The sequence below is a fragment of the Hydra vulgaris genome, chromosome 12, assembly GCF_038396675.1.
Source record: "Hydra vulgaris chromosome 12, alternate assembly HydraT2T_AEP".
Classification (NCBI taxonomy): domain Eukaryota; kingdom Metazoa; phylum Cnidaria; class Hydrozoa; order Anthoathecata; family Hydridae; genus Hydra; species Hydra vulgaris.
This window is the reverse complement of record NC_088931.1, coordinates 3,910,515-3,926,607: the sequence shown is the minus strand read 5'-3', so window position 1 is coordinate 3,926,607 and position 16,093 is coordinate 3,910,515. Positions and strand designations below refer to the sequence as shown.

General features: G+C 29.8%; 1 protein-coding gene across 4 annotated transcripts in view; it reads right to left on the bottom strand.

Annotated features, from left to right (window-relative positions):
* Window positions 1-16,093, bottom strand: part of LOC105848058 (uncharacterized) — a 108,875-nt gene that overhangs the window by 36,804 nt on the left and 55,978 nt on the right. For all 4 annotated transcript variants that reach the window (XM_065811269.1, XM_065811272.1, XM_065811271.1 and 1 more), the window contains exons 6-8: window positions 13,018-13,202; window positions 7,205-7,325; window positions 6,837-7,064 (exon numbers count right to left, since the gene is read on the bottom strand). In XM_065811269.1, coding sequence (XP_065667341.1) covers window positions 6,837-7,064; window positions 7,205-7,325; window positions 13,018-13,202 — 534 coding nt within the window. The remainder of the gene's footprint in view (window positions 1-6,836; window positions 7,065-7,204; window positions 7,326-13,017; window positions 13,203-16,093) is intronic.

Here is a 16,093-nt window from a genome sequence, read left to right as displayed (position 1 = left end):
TCTCAAAACTATTCAACAAGTGCATATCAGAGTCTTGTTTTCCAGCCTGCTGGAAAGCGGCATTTGTTATCCTTATTTTCAAAAATTCTGGAGAGCGATCTGATTTGTACCGTCCCATTAGTCTACTTTCTATTATAAGCGATGTTTTTGAATCTTTAATTAACAAATACTTAATCTCTTATCTTGAATCTAACAACTTACTTTTTGACCATCAATATGGATTTCGATCTTCTCGTTCTACAACTGATTTGCTTATAGTAATAACCAATAGGTTTTATTGTGCATTAGATAAAGGTGGAGATGTTAAGGCCATCGCTTTGACATTTCAAAAGTTTTTGATAAATTTTGGCATGCTGGTCTTCTTCATAAGCTTTCTTCTTAAGGTGTATAGGTAACATTTTTAAGGATATTAAATTGTTCCTTTCCAATCATAGTATAAAAGTTGTCCTCAATGGACAGCACTCTTCTTCTTATTCTGTAACTTCAGGTGTTCCTCAAGGTTCTGTCCTCGGCCCTTTAGTCTTTTTAATTTACATTAATGATCTTCCAGAAATTCTCACATCTGAGGTGGCATTGTTTGCTGATGATACTACCATTTATTCTTGTCGTGATAAGAAGCCAACACTCTCTGATTGCTTGGAGGGGGCATCTGAGCTTGAAGAGGATCTCACTTCTGCTAATGCATGTGGCTCACAGTGACTGGTGAACTTCAATAGATATAAATTTTTTTTCAGCCAATTGTTATTGTAATAATTTAGATCTTCCTATATTTATGAACGGTGATGTACTCGATGAGTCATCTGCTCTTCATCTTCTAGGATTAACTCTTACTTCGGATGTTTCTAGGAAACCATATATCAAATCTGTTGCAAAATTAGCATCTGCTAAGGTTGCATCTCTTTATCGAGCTCAACACTTTCTCATTTCGGATTCTATTCTCTTTCTCTATAAATCTCAAATCTGGCCTTGTATGGAATACTGTTGCTATATCTGGGGCAGATCTTCTAATGATGCCCTATCTCTTTTGGACAGGGTGCAAAAACGCATTGTAAACATAGTTGGACCTGCTCTTGTAGCCGGCCTCTTACCATTATAACATCGTTGTAGTGTTGCTAATCTTTTTCTTTTCTACAAATATTATAATGAGCACTGCTCTTAAGAGCTAGTGTCTTTAGAGCAGTGCCATCTACTAAAATTCATTCTTTAAGGCTTTATTATATCTTTTATATATTTAGATGATGGGTGTAAAACAAATTGTCAAAGAAACAATTTAAACAACTTTTTACTGTTTTTACTTTTAATCTTTGTTTTACTTTTAATTTTACTTGTAAATACTGAAAAATGGAACTAATTAATTAAAACAATTTGTTTGAAACAATATTATATTATTTTGGTTCTGTTTTTAAATGCAATTTTATATAAAACTAATCATGTTGAAAATAGTTTCACAATACCAAATGTCATTTTTTCATAATTGTGTATTGAGCAATAAAGTCACCAATAACAACATTATTGGCAAATGAATACATAAAAAAGGTGAAGAAAGAACAACAATAACAACAATAACAAACAAACAATAATAAACAGAACAACAATAGCAAACAAAAGAAAATCAATTGAGTAAAGTTTTGCCAAATAAAGACACGTATAAGATCATTATGCTAGTATTTTAATGCTAGTATATCACAAAAATCAAGAAGCTACAAGACTTTCTCCTAGATTTACTAGCTCAAAGTTATTGAGGTTTAAAGTTACTTATTTTAAAGTTGCAGCCTCAATAGAAGATAACAGAAAGAGCTGCATAGACAATACCAAGGAAATGCTCTAAAAAGAGCATCTCAGATTGAATCAAACAATGGACATCATTTGAAAGATATTATTTTCAAAACATGACATGATAAAACTTCTAAATTATAATCTAAATATTTGCAAATGCTAACATCAAATAAAACCAAAATGAAAAAAGATATTCTTTAACCCTTTAAAAAAGGAACACTCTTTTTCGTGGTAAATCTTTTCTAATTTAATCCATTATTTTGTATGTTATTTATAAATTCTTTTTGTTCAAGCCATAAAAGTTCTTAACTGAAAAATTTATTCAGTTTTGCCAGAGATGCCAGTCTTTAAAAAAAGCATACTCAATGAAGGTTATATCCCTCCTTCACATATAGGTTTCACTTTAACTTCAATTGATAAATATATACATATGTGTGTGTATATAAATGTGCGTGTGTATATATAACTGTGTATATAAAAGTATGTGCGTGTAAGTATATATATATAAACATATATATGTATATATATACATACATATATATATATATATACATACATATACACAAATATATATATATATATATATATACATATATATATATATATGTATATATATACATAAATATACATATATACATACATATATATATATACATTTATATAAGTATATATATATATATATATATATATATATATATATATATATATATACATATTTTTAATTTTTAATTTTTTTTTTGTTATTTCACCTCCCCAAGGCCCAGAAGGCAACTACAGATGAGGAGGCTACTTAATTGTGGTTATAACCCTCTCTCAACTCTATAACTCAGGAAAGCAAGATGAAGGAAGCGAATTCCAAAGAACTGATGTTCGGGGAAAAAAACTTGGTAATAGCGTTTTTGGAGCACTTAGGAACAGTAACAGAAAAAGGATGAGACTTATTTGAATGACGAGTAACATAAGAATAAATTTTAGTAGATGGCACAAGAGATGATACGCTAGCTCTTTAGAGCAGTGCCCATTATAAAATTTGTAGAAAAAAGAAAGAGAGGCAACATTACGACGATGTGATAATGGTTGGAGGTTGGCTGTATTAGCAGGTCCAACTATGTTTAAAATGCGCTTTTGCACCTTGTCTAAAAGAGAAAGAGCATCATTAGAAGATCCGCCCCAGATATGGCAACAGTAATTCATACAAGGCCAGATTTGAGATTTATAGAGATAGAGAATAGAATCCGAAGTAAGAAAGTGACGAGATCGATAAAGAGATGCAACCTTAGCAGATGCTAATTTTGCAACTGATTTGATATATGGTTTCCAAGAAAGATTGGAAGTAAGAGTTAATCCTAGAAGATGAAGAGTAGATGACTCATCAAGTACATCACCGTTCATAAATATAGGAAGATCTAAATTATTGCAATAACGATTGGCTGAAAAAAATTGAGTTTTATTTGAATTAAAGTTCACCAGCCACTGTGAGCCCCATGCTGTAGCAGAAGTGAGATCTTTTTCAAGCTCAAATGTCCCCTCCAGGCAACCAGAGGGTGTTGGTTTCTTATCACGACAAGAATAAATGGTAGTATTATCAGCAAACAATGCCACCTTAGATGTGAGAATATCTGGAAGATTCTTAATGTAAATTAAAAAGAGTATAGGGCCAAGGATAGAACCTTGAGGAACCCCTGAAGGTACAGAATAAGAAGAAGAGTGTTGTCCATCTAGGACAACTTTTATGCTACGATTGGAACGAAAAGATTCAATGATCTTAAAGATGTTGCCAGATACACCATAAGAAGAAAGCTTATGGAGAAGACCAGCATGCCAAACTTTATCAAAAACTTTTGAAATGTCAAGAGCGATGGCCTTAACCTCTCCACCTTCATCTAATGCACGATAAAACCTGTCAGTTATTACTGTTAGCAAATCAGCTGTAGAATGAGAAGATCGAAATCCATATTGATGGTCAGAAAGTAAGTTATTAGATTCAAGATGAGAAATTAAGTGTTTGTTAATTAAAGATTCACAAACCTTGCTTATGATAGGAAGAAGATTTATGGGACAGTAGTTAGACGAATCAGATCGCTCTCCAGAATTTTTGAAGATAGGGATAACAGATGCAGCTTTCCAGCAGGCTGGAAAGCAAGACTCTGATAAGCATTTGTTGAATAGTTTTGAGAGTATAGACGACAGCTCCGGAGATCACTTCTGCAAGACAATAACAGGTATGTTGTCTGGGCCACAAGCTGTAGAAGAGTCTAGGCAGGAAATCACTTTAGATACAGATGCTGGAGTGATATGAAGGTCAAGCAATGGATCAACCTGTTTGTTGGCAATATCAGGTAGAAAGCAACTAGTGGAATCAAGAGATGATATTGATAAAAAGTTTTTAGCAAACAATTTAGCTTTGTCTTTAGTTGGAGTGACAAAGTCTGAACCATACAAGAGAGGTGGAATTATAGATTTGCCTTTATTATTGATATTATTAAAGATTCTCCAGAAGTCACGAGAGCCTAATTTTTGAGATGAGATATGAGATTTCATGACCTGAGAAAAGCGGGTTTGGCGTCAGACAAAACCTTTTTACAATTGTTTCTAGCAGTAATAAACAGACATCTGTTTTCTGGAGAATTATTTTGCTGATAAATAAGGAAGTAACGGTTTCGATAGGCAATCGCAGCAGCATAGTGTGAAGAAAACCATGGAGGAGAGTGAGGCTTGACCTGGAATCGTCGAGAGGGAATAAAAGATTCCATGCCAGCCTGAATCCACGAAGTTATGTAAGAAGCACATTTGTCGACAGGAAGATGAAAGTTTTCTTCCCAAGGGCCATCACGAAGAAAATCATGGAAAGAATCCCAGTCAGCTTTCCTGTAGTTGTAAGAGGTTCAATAGTAGGGGGATTCAGGTGATGAAGAAGAATGAGATATTAGTTTTAGAGAGATCAAACTGTGATGAGAAGAACCTAAGGGTGAATGTGGAGAAACTTAGTACTGACTAGGATCAGAAACAAGACATAAGTCAAGTAGAGAAGGTAGATGATTCGGGTTGTCTGGAAAGCGAGTTGGAAAGTTGACTATTTGAGTTAGGGAATGAGAAAGGCAAAAGTTGTGGGCTTTAATGTCTGCAGACTCATTGACACTAGAGCCAAGCCATTCAGAGTGGTGAGTATTAAAGTCACCAACAACAACTATATCAGCTGATGGATAAAGAGAGAGGTTTGGTCAATATGATCAGAAATAATGTCAAAAAGAGTGCAGTCTTGAGATGAAGGAGAGCAATATAGAACAAAGAGAAAGGTAATAGAGTGAAGTGATGCTAAACATAAGCACATGAAAGAATAGTCTGTGGATTCAAACCTAGTTTCACGACAAATGGGTGAATTCTTACAAATGTAAATGCCCAGGCCAAGCATGTGACTATTGAAGTCTTTACGAATTATAGGAAGATAACCATCAACACTAAGATCACAAGATGAGACAGCCGAACTCAAATTAGTCTCACAAAGAGCAAGTAGGTCAGGTGAACTTTGCAAGAGATAAGACTCAACAGAAGAAAAGTTACTTCGAAGACCACGAATATTAGTGAATGATAGGTTTAGAGAACTTGGTGATGATGATGGTTGTGTTTTATAGTTTTTGGTACTTTATTCATTTTTAAATTAGATTGAAGAACTTGACTCAAAGCATAGATAGTACTCAGAACACCGTTTAATAGCCCAAGCAATTGCCTCATTACTACTAATAAACCCTAAGCCGTAACAAAGGGCTCCAAATGTGGCCTCTGCAATACACACCAAAAGTACAAACAGGGACACCATCCATGCGCAACATGGCACTGTTAATACTTTGATATTTTTCAGCTGTTGATGGAATCAGCCTCTCTGAGAGCTACCACAGAGTTCGGGAAACCTGACTACCAGCCAACCTTAGAACCATCAAACTGAGTTTTAGAGCTGTACCCTCATTAGGAGATAATAGAATGAGTTGCTTAGTCATAAAAACAGAGACACAAGCAAAACCCATGCGTTGAGTCAAGAAGATCCAGCATTTAACATCCTAAACTGGAAACAATGTATTAAAAATACATCTGCGCCAGCCTAATAGATGAAGAAGGGGTGCGAGGCTGGTCAACAAATAGAGTCTGTTTACCTTTTAAGTCTTTGCTTAGGCAGCCTTCTACAAGACAGTAGCCGGGTGCATTTAACATCTGCCTAAGATAAGTATTTTTATCGAGACACCATCTCTTGCCTTTACTCAACTAAGAGCTCCAATGGCAGGGGGTGTTTTAAATCGGAGTTGGCATCTCCTAGCCTTTGCCTAAAAAGGTGTATCCTACAAAGCAGCAGGACATGAAGCAGATTGTACTGGGTTACATGTTACCAGTAGCAGGATAACCTGATCTGACTGTATATGTGCATGTGTATATGTAACTGTGTATATTTAAGTGTGTGCATGTATGTATATATACATATATATGTATATATATATATACATATAAATATATATACATAGATATATATATACACATACATATATACATATATATATACATGTAAATATATATATAAATATATATACATATATATATATATATATATATATATATATATATATATATATATATATATATATATATATATATATATACATATATATATATGTATATATATATGTATACATATATATGCATATATATATACATAAATATATACACATATATATGTATATATATATATTTATATATATATATATATATATATGTATATATATATGTATATATATATATATATATATATATATATATATATACATATATATATATACATGTAAATATATATATAAATATATATACATATATATATATATATATATATATATATATATATATATATATATATATATATATATATATATACATATATATATATATATATATATATATATATATATATATATATATATATATATATATATATATATATATATATATATGTTTATATATATATATATGTATAAGTATATATATATATATATAAACTTTTTTTGTAAAACTTTACTCACTTGCTCGCATTGGAGATTTTCCATCTTTGGTTCGATCCCAATAAAGATTATATGGTAAAATTCCACTTTTTAAACCTGGACTACAGGTACATATTGATTTAGTCATGTTATTTAAAAAGTCATACATTATTCCTCCGGAAACATTATATTGACTTCCATAAAGTAAATATTTATCACCATCGGCTTGATACCACGCAGTATAAATCATAGCGGGACATTTGCATGACTCTAAAAGTTGAAATAAAGAATAGAACTAATAAAAAAATATATAAGGAAATAATTTAAACAAGAAAAAAAAACACACACACAAAAGAATCAAAGAAAGAAAATGAAAAATTTTGACATGAAATTTAAATAATGTTGCATACCTATATATATTTTGTTACTTATACTGCCTGTTCCCATGATAGTTTCACCAGCAATGTATACTGTATATTCCGCATTAACTGACAAATTTTTTATGACATATCCAGTAGTAAAACCATCAACCTTAAATAAATTTATTTATGCTGATTAAAAGTTCAACTGGAAAAAATATTTACTTAAAAAAACAAAAAAATTTTACTTAAAAAAATGAAATTAAAAAATGGATTTTGAAAGCATAAAAAAATTTATTTATAGAAACCTTTTTTCTAAAAACATTTTATCATACTATTCTTTATCATACTTATCATACATATTAAAACATTTTTATTCAACTTAGATTTGATGTTTACTATTTTTCGAGCAATTTCCAAATAAAGTTTTGATTTTTTTGTTGGAAATAAATTAAACCAGAAAATCATTTAAAAAAATATTTTTTGAGTGTGTGTGATTAGTTTCCTTTACTACTGTTAAAAACTGAGAGTTTTGCTTTCTCAGGCTAAATTTTTTCTTTTTTCAAATGCTTTTTAAAAAGTTCTTTAAAAAAAACTTATCTTTTAAAAAAACTTAAGTTATCTTGATGAAAGAAATCATTCATGAATAAAATCATGCAGCCATGGTGCAGCGGCTAAAATTTTGGCTAAGAACCAAGAGATTTGAGATTTGACGCTGGCTCTGGCCTGAAAAGCAACATTAGTAGGGAGTAGGTATGAACCAAGCACTGTCGACTCACATAAAAACATGTAATTTGTTTACAGAGGATTGTAGGATGCCCTGGTAGTATAACATTTCAAAACAAATAAATGAGCTGTTTTAAAAAACCAAATCCAGTCAGTAATTGATTGTTCTTAATTTATTTTGTAAACTATTTATAGAATTAATATTTTTATTTTATACTATTTTGTTTCTCAAATATCATTATTCAAAAGAGCAGCAATACTACAATGTAATATTAAATGTCTTAAAAAAGCTTATTGAGTCATAGTAATAAGCCAATTTGAAAATCTTCAAATGAAACCTCAAAAAAAATAATGTGCTATGTAATAATTAGATAGCAAACTATCATTATCAAATTAGATAGCAAACTATCATTATCAAATTTAAACACACACACACACACACACACACACACACACACACACATATATATATATATACATATGTGTGTGTATGTTTACATATATATATATATATACACACACACACACACACACACACACACACACACACACACACACACACACACACATTAACTCATAAAATTAATACAGATTGTTAAAAGAAAAATATAAAGGCATTATTAAATAAAATTATTAATATTAATAAACTTATTTTATTTCCTTGACATAGATCATGTACAGCCTAATAAATAAAAAAATTCTTGTTCTGACAAATACGTGAAATTTTTTTTTATTGTAAGTAAAAAGCATATTAAAAGCAGTCTTTAAATAAAAAGTCAAAAGTACAGAATTTCATGATTTTAAGTAATAATCTAAAACCTATGTTTTTAGTATGAAGCCACTTTTCAACAGATTCATGAATAATGTCAAATAGAATATGACAAATCAATGATATAAATACAGATTTTGATAAATAATTTTGGCGGTTTGTTTTCTCATTGGTCTCTAAATCATACCTAATATCCATCGCTTCACAACAAAGTAATACCACACACTGTTGATACAGTCTAACACCCTTTTTAACAAGCTAGCAAAATCTGCATGCTTTGTCAATAGTTTTCTTTATAAGAATTGTAACAGTAAACCTATTGAAATGAATTTTTTTTTTTTTTTTATCAGCAAAAAATAATTTTGTTTGGTTAGTTTTTTAAGTGTAAATATTTAAATAAAGCATTTATATGCAGTACAACGCTAAAATATGTTCCTTTAAGACAATTGTTTTTAGACCTGTTAGTTTCTAATGACAACAAAAATAAAGCAAATCCAAGTAAGCTAATCCAAATTGTTTAAAAGTCTGTCATTTCAACCTTCTTCGTTATGAATAGTTCCAATCAAACTTTGTAAATAATCTTGCTTAAAGTTAGATATGAAAATACAGCAAAATTTTTCCGAGAGAACACAACCTGACACAATTTCAGTATTCTAGTTATTGTAACATTTTATTTTAAAATTTATTTTTATATTTTGATTTTAAATCAATTTCATTTCTTAATCCGAAGTTAAAATACCCTCAACAGTAACATGTTATTTTCCATTGTTGTTACACATCATATCAAGCAGGTTTATCAGCATGAAACTTTTTTGAATTCATTAGATTAAAAAGAGTATTATTTTTATCAACAAATTGGTTGGTCAGTAAGAAGTCAGTATAACAGTTGACAGTAACATTCAATTCAAAAAATGCTCAAAGATCAAAATGTCTATCAATTAATTTTGGTGCATCAAGATCTCCTCTTGCACCTGTAGAAATAAGAACAGTATATAACTTTCATATTTTAGTAGTGAGTTAATCATTCAAATAACTTGATAATTTTAATTAGAAATTCCACTCATTTGTGCAGTTAATTGCAGCACAACATGAAGGCATTTCTGAACAATGAAGAGTATTACTTATTAAAGAATAACACAATAAAAAATAGAAAACTTTGCAGAGTTTCAGCCAAGTTTGTTGTTGTAAACTTATTTCTATACTACCAGGACATCCCATAATGCCTTGCGTATACGATTACACTTTAAACACTGTAAATATAAAAGAGTTGACAGCGCTTGGTATGAACTTCCTGGCTTAAATTCTCTTCTGCGATGTTCAGTGATAAGACTGTGAATAAGTTTTAAAGCACATTTCCAGTCTTCAATTTTGCAACATAATAACAACAGTAATCTTTGATTTTTGTGTTAAAATAATTTAAAAAAAACAAAGCTTATTGTGATTTAAATTACCATAGCAATTTAGAAATTTTATATTTTGATGACCCTCAGAATTTTTAGCCCTCGAAATTAAGAAAAGTAAGGGCAGCAAAAAATTGTCTACCTAAAACTCTTTCAGATCAACATCAGGACGATACAAAATTAAGACACAGGATTCGACAAATTGACAAATGTGCAACTTTTATCCTAAAATTGGCAAAACAATAAACGTCGAGCAAACTTTTCTTCTAAATGTCTTTCTAATATTCTTCAAAATTTGAAAAATGAGCACAGTATTTAATTTTTATTTTCATTTTATTTATTTCATTTGCCGCATAATATTATTTACAATAGAATTTATAATATTATACGAACAGGACTTCAAGAAGGTCATAATAACCAACCATGAAGCCTTTATCAATATAAAACTCTATTTTCTTCTACAATAAAAACATTAATATATACCTTATAAAATAAATATATACCTAAAATATATAACAACTAATTATTTTTTTTTTTGGCAATTCACCTCCCCAAGGCCGAGAAAGCCCCAGCAGATGAGGAGGCTACTTGTGGTTATAACCCTCTCTCAACGCGGAGAAACAAGTTGAGCGCGGTACTCCTAAAGGCCTGGTGGGAATCAAACTCGGAACCTCTCACTTATGAAGCGAGCACTCTACCACTATACCATTACCGCATATATATTATAAATTTAATACTGTACATACTGTACATACATCAGAAGTGAAACTCACAATAAAACATAACAAATCAATGTGCAGTATAACAACTGAAAATATTTTTGAAAAAATCAAAAAAAATTAAGAATACTTTTGGTTAAAAAAATAATTTTTTTTTATAGATTGTTCAAAAAAAAGAATAGGTCATTTTAGATGAAAAAACAAAGTTAGACCATGCTATTTCATTCCAGAGAAAAGGTTCACGATAAGATATACAAAACTGAGCATGTTTATTTTTGCAAATAGGTTTTTCTGGAATGCTATTATTACGTAGGTTATATTTGTTTTGGGGTTTAATTTTGTAAAGGTTTACAAAAACATTGGGCAGGGCTAACAATGCTGAGGAAACCAAGAGAGCATTATAGAAAAGAATAAAATAAATTAAAAAAAAATGGATAGAAAAGTATCCATTTTTTTTTTTTTTTAAATATTGAAATTATTTAAAAATAATCTGTTCATATTATTAAAAAGTATATTTATATTTTCATGTGACTGAAACAAGTTTAGGTTGTCTGAAAAAGTTATAATCTTTAAATTGAATGCTTTGTTAAGATCAATTATATATGTAATGAAAAAAAGTGGCCCAAAAAAAGTATTGATCCTTGCGGTACACCATATGTTATGTTCATTAATGTTTGAGAAGGGAATTTTTATTTAAAACAAATTGTTTTTGGTAGGAGAGATAACTTTTGAATCAACTTAGAGCTTTGCCTGCTACGCCATAGCATTCAAGTTTTTAAAGCAAAATATTATGATCAACGGAGTCAAAAGCTTTTGACAATTTTAAATTTTCGAAAGATTCATTAATTTGATGTATTAATTGAAGAATAGCATGTTTGGTCAAGTTGACTTTTTTAAAACAAAACTGATTTTCATAAATTTTCTTTAGTATTTAAATAAAACGTTTTTTACATTATTTTTATTTTAATTATTTTATTCAAAACTAAAATAAAATGTTTTTTTACACAGGTTTCATTTTAATTATTTTAAAATTTAAATAAAACATTTTTTACATTGTTTTCATTTTAATTATTTTATTTAAAATTTATATAAAGCGTTTGTTTTGCTGTTTTTAAGTTATTTAAAACACCAAATAAAATTAAGTTCTAAAGTTCTGAGATAAAAATTACTGACCTCAGACTCTGTCAAGTCAGCAGTTTATTTTTTATGTAGTAATCAAAATCTTTTCTTTTTTTATAGTTTATATGCTATTTCATGCTATTTAACTGCTATTTAATTTCATGCTATTTATATGCTATTTAATTCCATGCTATTTATGCTATTTAATTTTACTTAGATGTTTTATATTCTAGCTTATTGCGTCAGTTTATGCACTTAAGCTTATTGCTTTAGTTTATGTACTTAAATGATATTATTTTTTTATTTTGTGTAAATACTTAGTTTTTGTAAATACTTAAAGTAATCCCAAACTTACAAGACATATTGTGTTCGTATTAAAGAGAATGATAAAAAAAAACCATTTGGGCTAAATTTTTTTGATTTAAACAAAAGAATAAATGCATGTCAAGAAGAACTAACTTTTTTGTTTTACTCGAAGCTCGCCTTCTCTGTTTTGTTGTAGGCCAAATAGTCTTCATAGTATACCCCACATTCTACAGACTTGATAATTTATTCAAACCCGTTTTATTCCAATGAGTTTTAGTACATAATGTCATTTATTTTTTTGTTTGTATATAGATTAAAACACTATTGAAGAAAGTAATCATGTTTTAGCATGGTTTCTTTTGAAATGCGTTTTAAATTTTAATAACTGATTATTATTTATAATAAATATGTGTTTTTTATACTAGATAAAAAACAATCAATCACATAATTATTTGGAAAAAATAAATGCTGAAGTAATGCTTTTGATTTGAAAAATTTTAAACAAACGCATATGTTTGCATAAGTAAAAGTAAAGAAATGTGACAGTCATCTTTTTTAATCAAATTTTCAATTTGTTGTGCTCTAGTATCATCAGCACAAAGTTTTGTTATATTTTGTACGCAATCAGGCAAATCATTAATAAATATCAAAAATGACAACGGTCCAAGCACAAATCCCTGAGGTGAAAATATTATTTAAAATATTTTAATAACATTTTAAATATTTTTATATGTAGAGGAAACATCACCTTGTTTGACTCATTGTAAATGCTAAAGTATTTACAAATTAAAATAAAAATATATAAAATCAAAGACGAATAAATACCCAATCATCAACCATTGCAGGAGGAAAAATGTTCTTTCCATCTCGAGATATCCCATAAGAAACTTTGTACCGTAACAATCTACCATTGATATAATTATTAGGTATTGGACTCCAAATAAACACAGCCTCCCTTGGGCGGTGCTCATCAAGATACCAATCAGTTATAACAGGACCAACAGATGGAACTAAAAACAGTAATATTTATTTATTTTCTCCAATTAGTATGTACTCTAAAGAATTAAAAATGATGTGTTCTATAAAAATCATATATATTACATAAACATCATTCTTTGTTGGTTTAGGATCTATTTAGGTGCGAGAATTTTGGTTCAGCAGAAAATTGCAGTACTTATTCAACTGCTATGCAATAAAACAAAATCGAATAAAGTTTTTAAAATAAAACTTCTTTTTATGGATTTATTCCTATTTCTTAAAAAATGTATATATATTATATATATATATATATATATATATATATATATATATATATATATATATATATTCCTACAGTTTGACATTTGAATTTATCATTTGTGGTAAAAATAGCTTTTAATGACTCTTTGTGTTTAAAGAAGAAAAATCGAGTACACTTTATGCAAAAACCATTAAATTTAATTAAGAAAACATATTAAATTTTATCTTTTTTTTAAAAAAATAAACCACAGAAACGCAAAATAATAGACTAGACGTTTCTTATGTAGATGTGCTTTATTTTGTAGAATTTCAATGATTTAGATAAATGCAGTTCAAGAAGTTATTGATAAAAAATTGTTCTATGTGACAGTTTGCTACAGGGGAAAAAGAGAGTCATGAAGTTTGCTACTTTGAAAATTGGGAAATAATAATTGAACCATTTAAGCAATTGCTACTTCTGCATTGCTGATCCCAAAAACATTGCCCAGTCACAAATGTTTCTCAAATCAACATTACTTCATTCATTGTACCAGTACAGCACAATCATAAGATTTGCAGTAGCGTAGCAAAGGGCCTGCAACCATGGAGGAAAAAAAGGGGTTCGGTAGGGGACCCAAGAGTTATTAACATAGCAACATTAACATTTTGTACTACTTATATAGCTAAGAACTACTTATTTTAAACTCTTTTTTTTTAATGGCAAGTATAATGTCAGAACATTTTAAGGCAAAGTGTAATAATAATGCTATTGTATACTTTATTGTTGATTTCTTTTTTAAGCCAATTATTGTTTTACTTTAGTAAAACAAAATCTTGCTTTAAAAAAATTGCCAAGCTGGACAGCAAGGTGGTAGTGCCGCTATGATGTCAGGTCAGGTTATACTGCTACTGGTAACATGTAACCTAGTACAACCTGCTCATGTCCTGCTGCCTTGTAGATACACTTTTTTAAGCAAAGGCTAGGAGAAGCCAACTTGGAAATAAAACACTCTTGGTTGAGTTAAGGCTAGAGATGGTGTCTCAATAAAAATACTCATCTTGAGCAGACATTAAATGCACCCCACTACTAGCTTGCAAATGGCCTCATTGGCAAAGGCTTAAGGGGTACCAGCCTCAATCCTTGACCCCTTTGACCCTCTTCTTCATCTATTAGGCTGATGTAGATGTATTTACATACATCTATGTGTTTAAAGTTTAGGATAACCATGAGCGAGATCTCGTCTCGTTCTCGTTTCTTGTGAGAAATGAGACTTCTCGTGAGAAACGAGAAATAGAAAATTTTCGCGAGAAGTAGAACGAGACTTAAATATTATATTATTTTCCAAATTAAAAATTATTATAATTTACAAAATGCTTAATAATTTGTTTTTTTAATTAATTAATATTTTGACTCCGTGATTTTAATAAATCTAATTACAAATTTAATTTGTTTTTGACAAAAACAAATTAAATTTTTAATTAGATTTTAAATATTTTTAAACATTTTTTGGCATCAGGGAATATCTCCCTGATGCCAAAAAAGACTTTCCGGTTCTTGATTGGTGGAAATTGCATTCAAATACATTGCCCAAACTCTCTTCATTAGCTAGACAAATTTTAGCTATTCCAGCAAGTTCAACTAAATCAGAGAGAGTTTTTAGCTCAGGTGGAAATGTCGTCCGATCATCCAGACACAACTTACACCCAGTAAAAGTAGAACAAATAATCTTAATCAAAGAAAACATTGTCTTGTTGGAAAAGTTTGGCAAAAAAATTCTGAAATAATATTTGAAAAAGTTGTTTACATTTGACAAATTTCATTTGTGTCTATTTGTCAAAACCATGTTTATATATTTTTTTCCTTGGATTTTAATAAATTTGTTTTCAAAAATTGTTAAATTTCTCGTCTCGTCTTGTTCTCGGTCTCACAAGAAGTACTAACTTCTCATCTCGGTCTCCTCTCGGTTTGAAAAAACCTAGTCTCGCTCATGGTTAGTTTAGGATGTTGAATGCTGGATCGTATTGACTCATTGCATGGGTTTTACTTGTGTCCCTATTTTTATGACAAGGCAATTCATGCTATATTTTCCTAATGAGGATACAGCTCTAAAACTCATTAGAATTCTGAAGCGGGTTTTCTGTAATTTCAGTTTTCCTGAACTCTGTTGTAGCTCACAGAGAGGTTGATTCCATCAACAACTAAGTATCAAAGTACTAACAGTGCCATGTTGCGCATGGGTGGTATGTCTGTTCAAACTTTTAGTGTGCATTGTCAAGGCCACATTTAGAGCCCTTTTTTTACTGCTTAAGGTTTATTAATAGTAAGGAGGCAATTTCTTGGACTATTAAATAGTATACTGAGTACTATCTGTGCTATGAGTCAAGTTCTTTAACACATTAAAAAAATGACTAAAATATCAAAAACTATAAGACACAAAAAACCATCTTCATCATCAAGTTTTCTAAATCTACCACTCATTAATATTCATGGTCTTTGAAGTAACTTTTCTTCTGTTGAGTCTTATCTCTTGCAAAGTTCACCTGACCTACTTGCTCTTTGTGAGACTAATTTGAGTTCAGCTGTCTCAGCTTGTGATCTTAGTATTAACGATTACCTTCATTCAATTCATAAAGACTCCAATAGTCACATGCTTGGCCTTGGTATTTACATTCGGCAGAATTC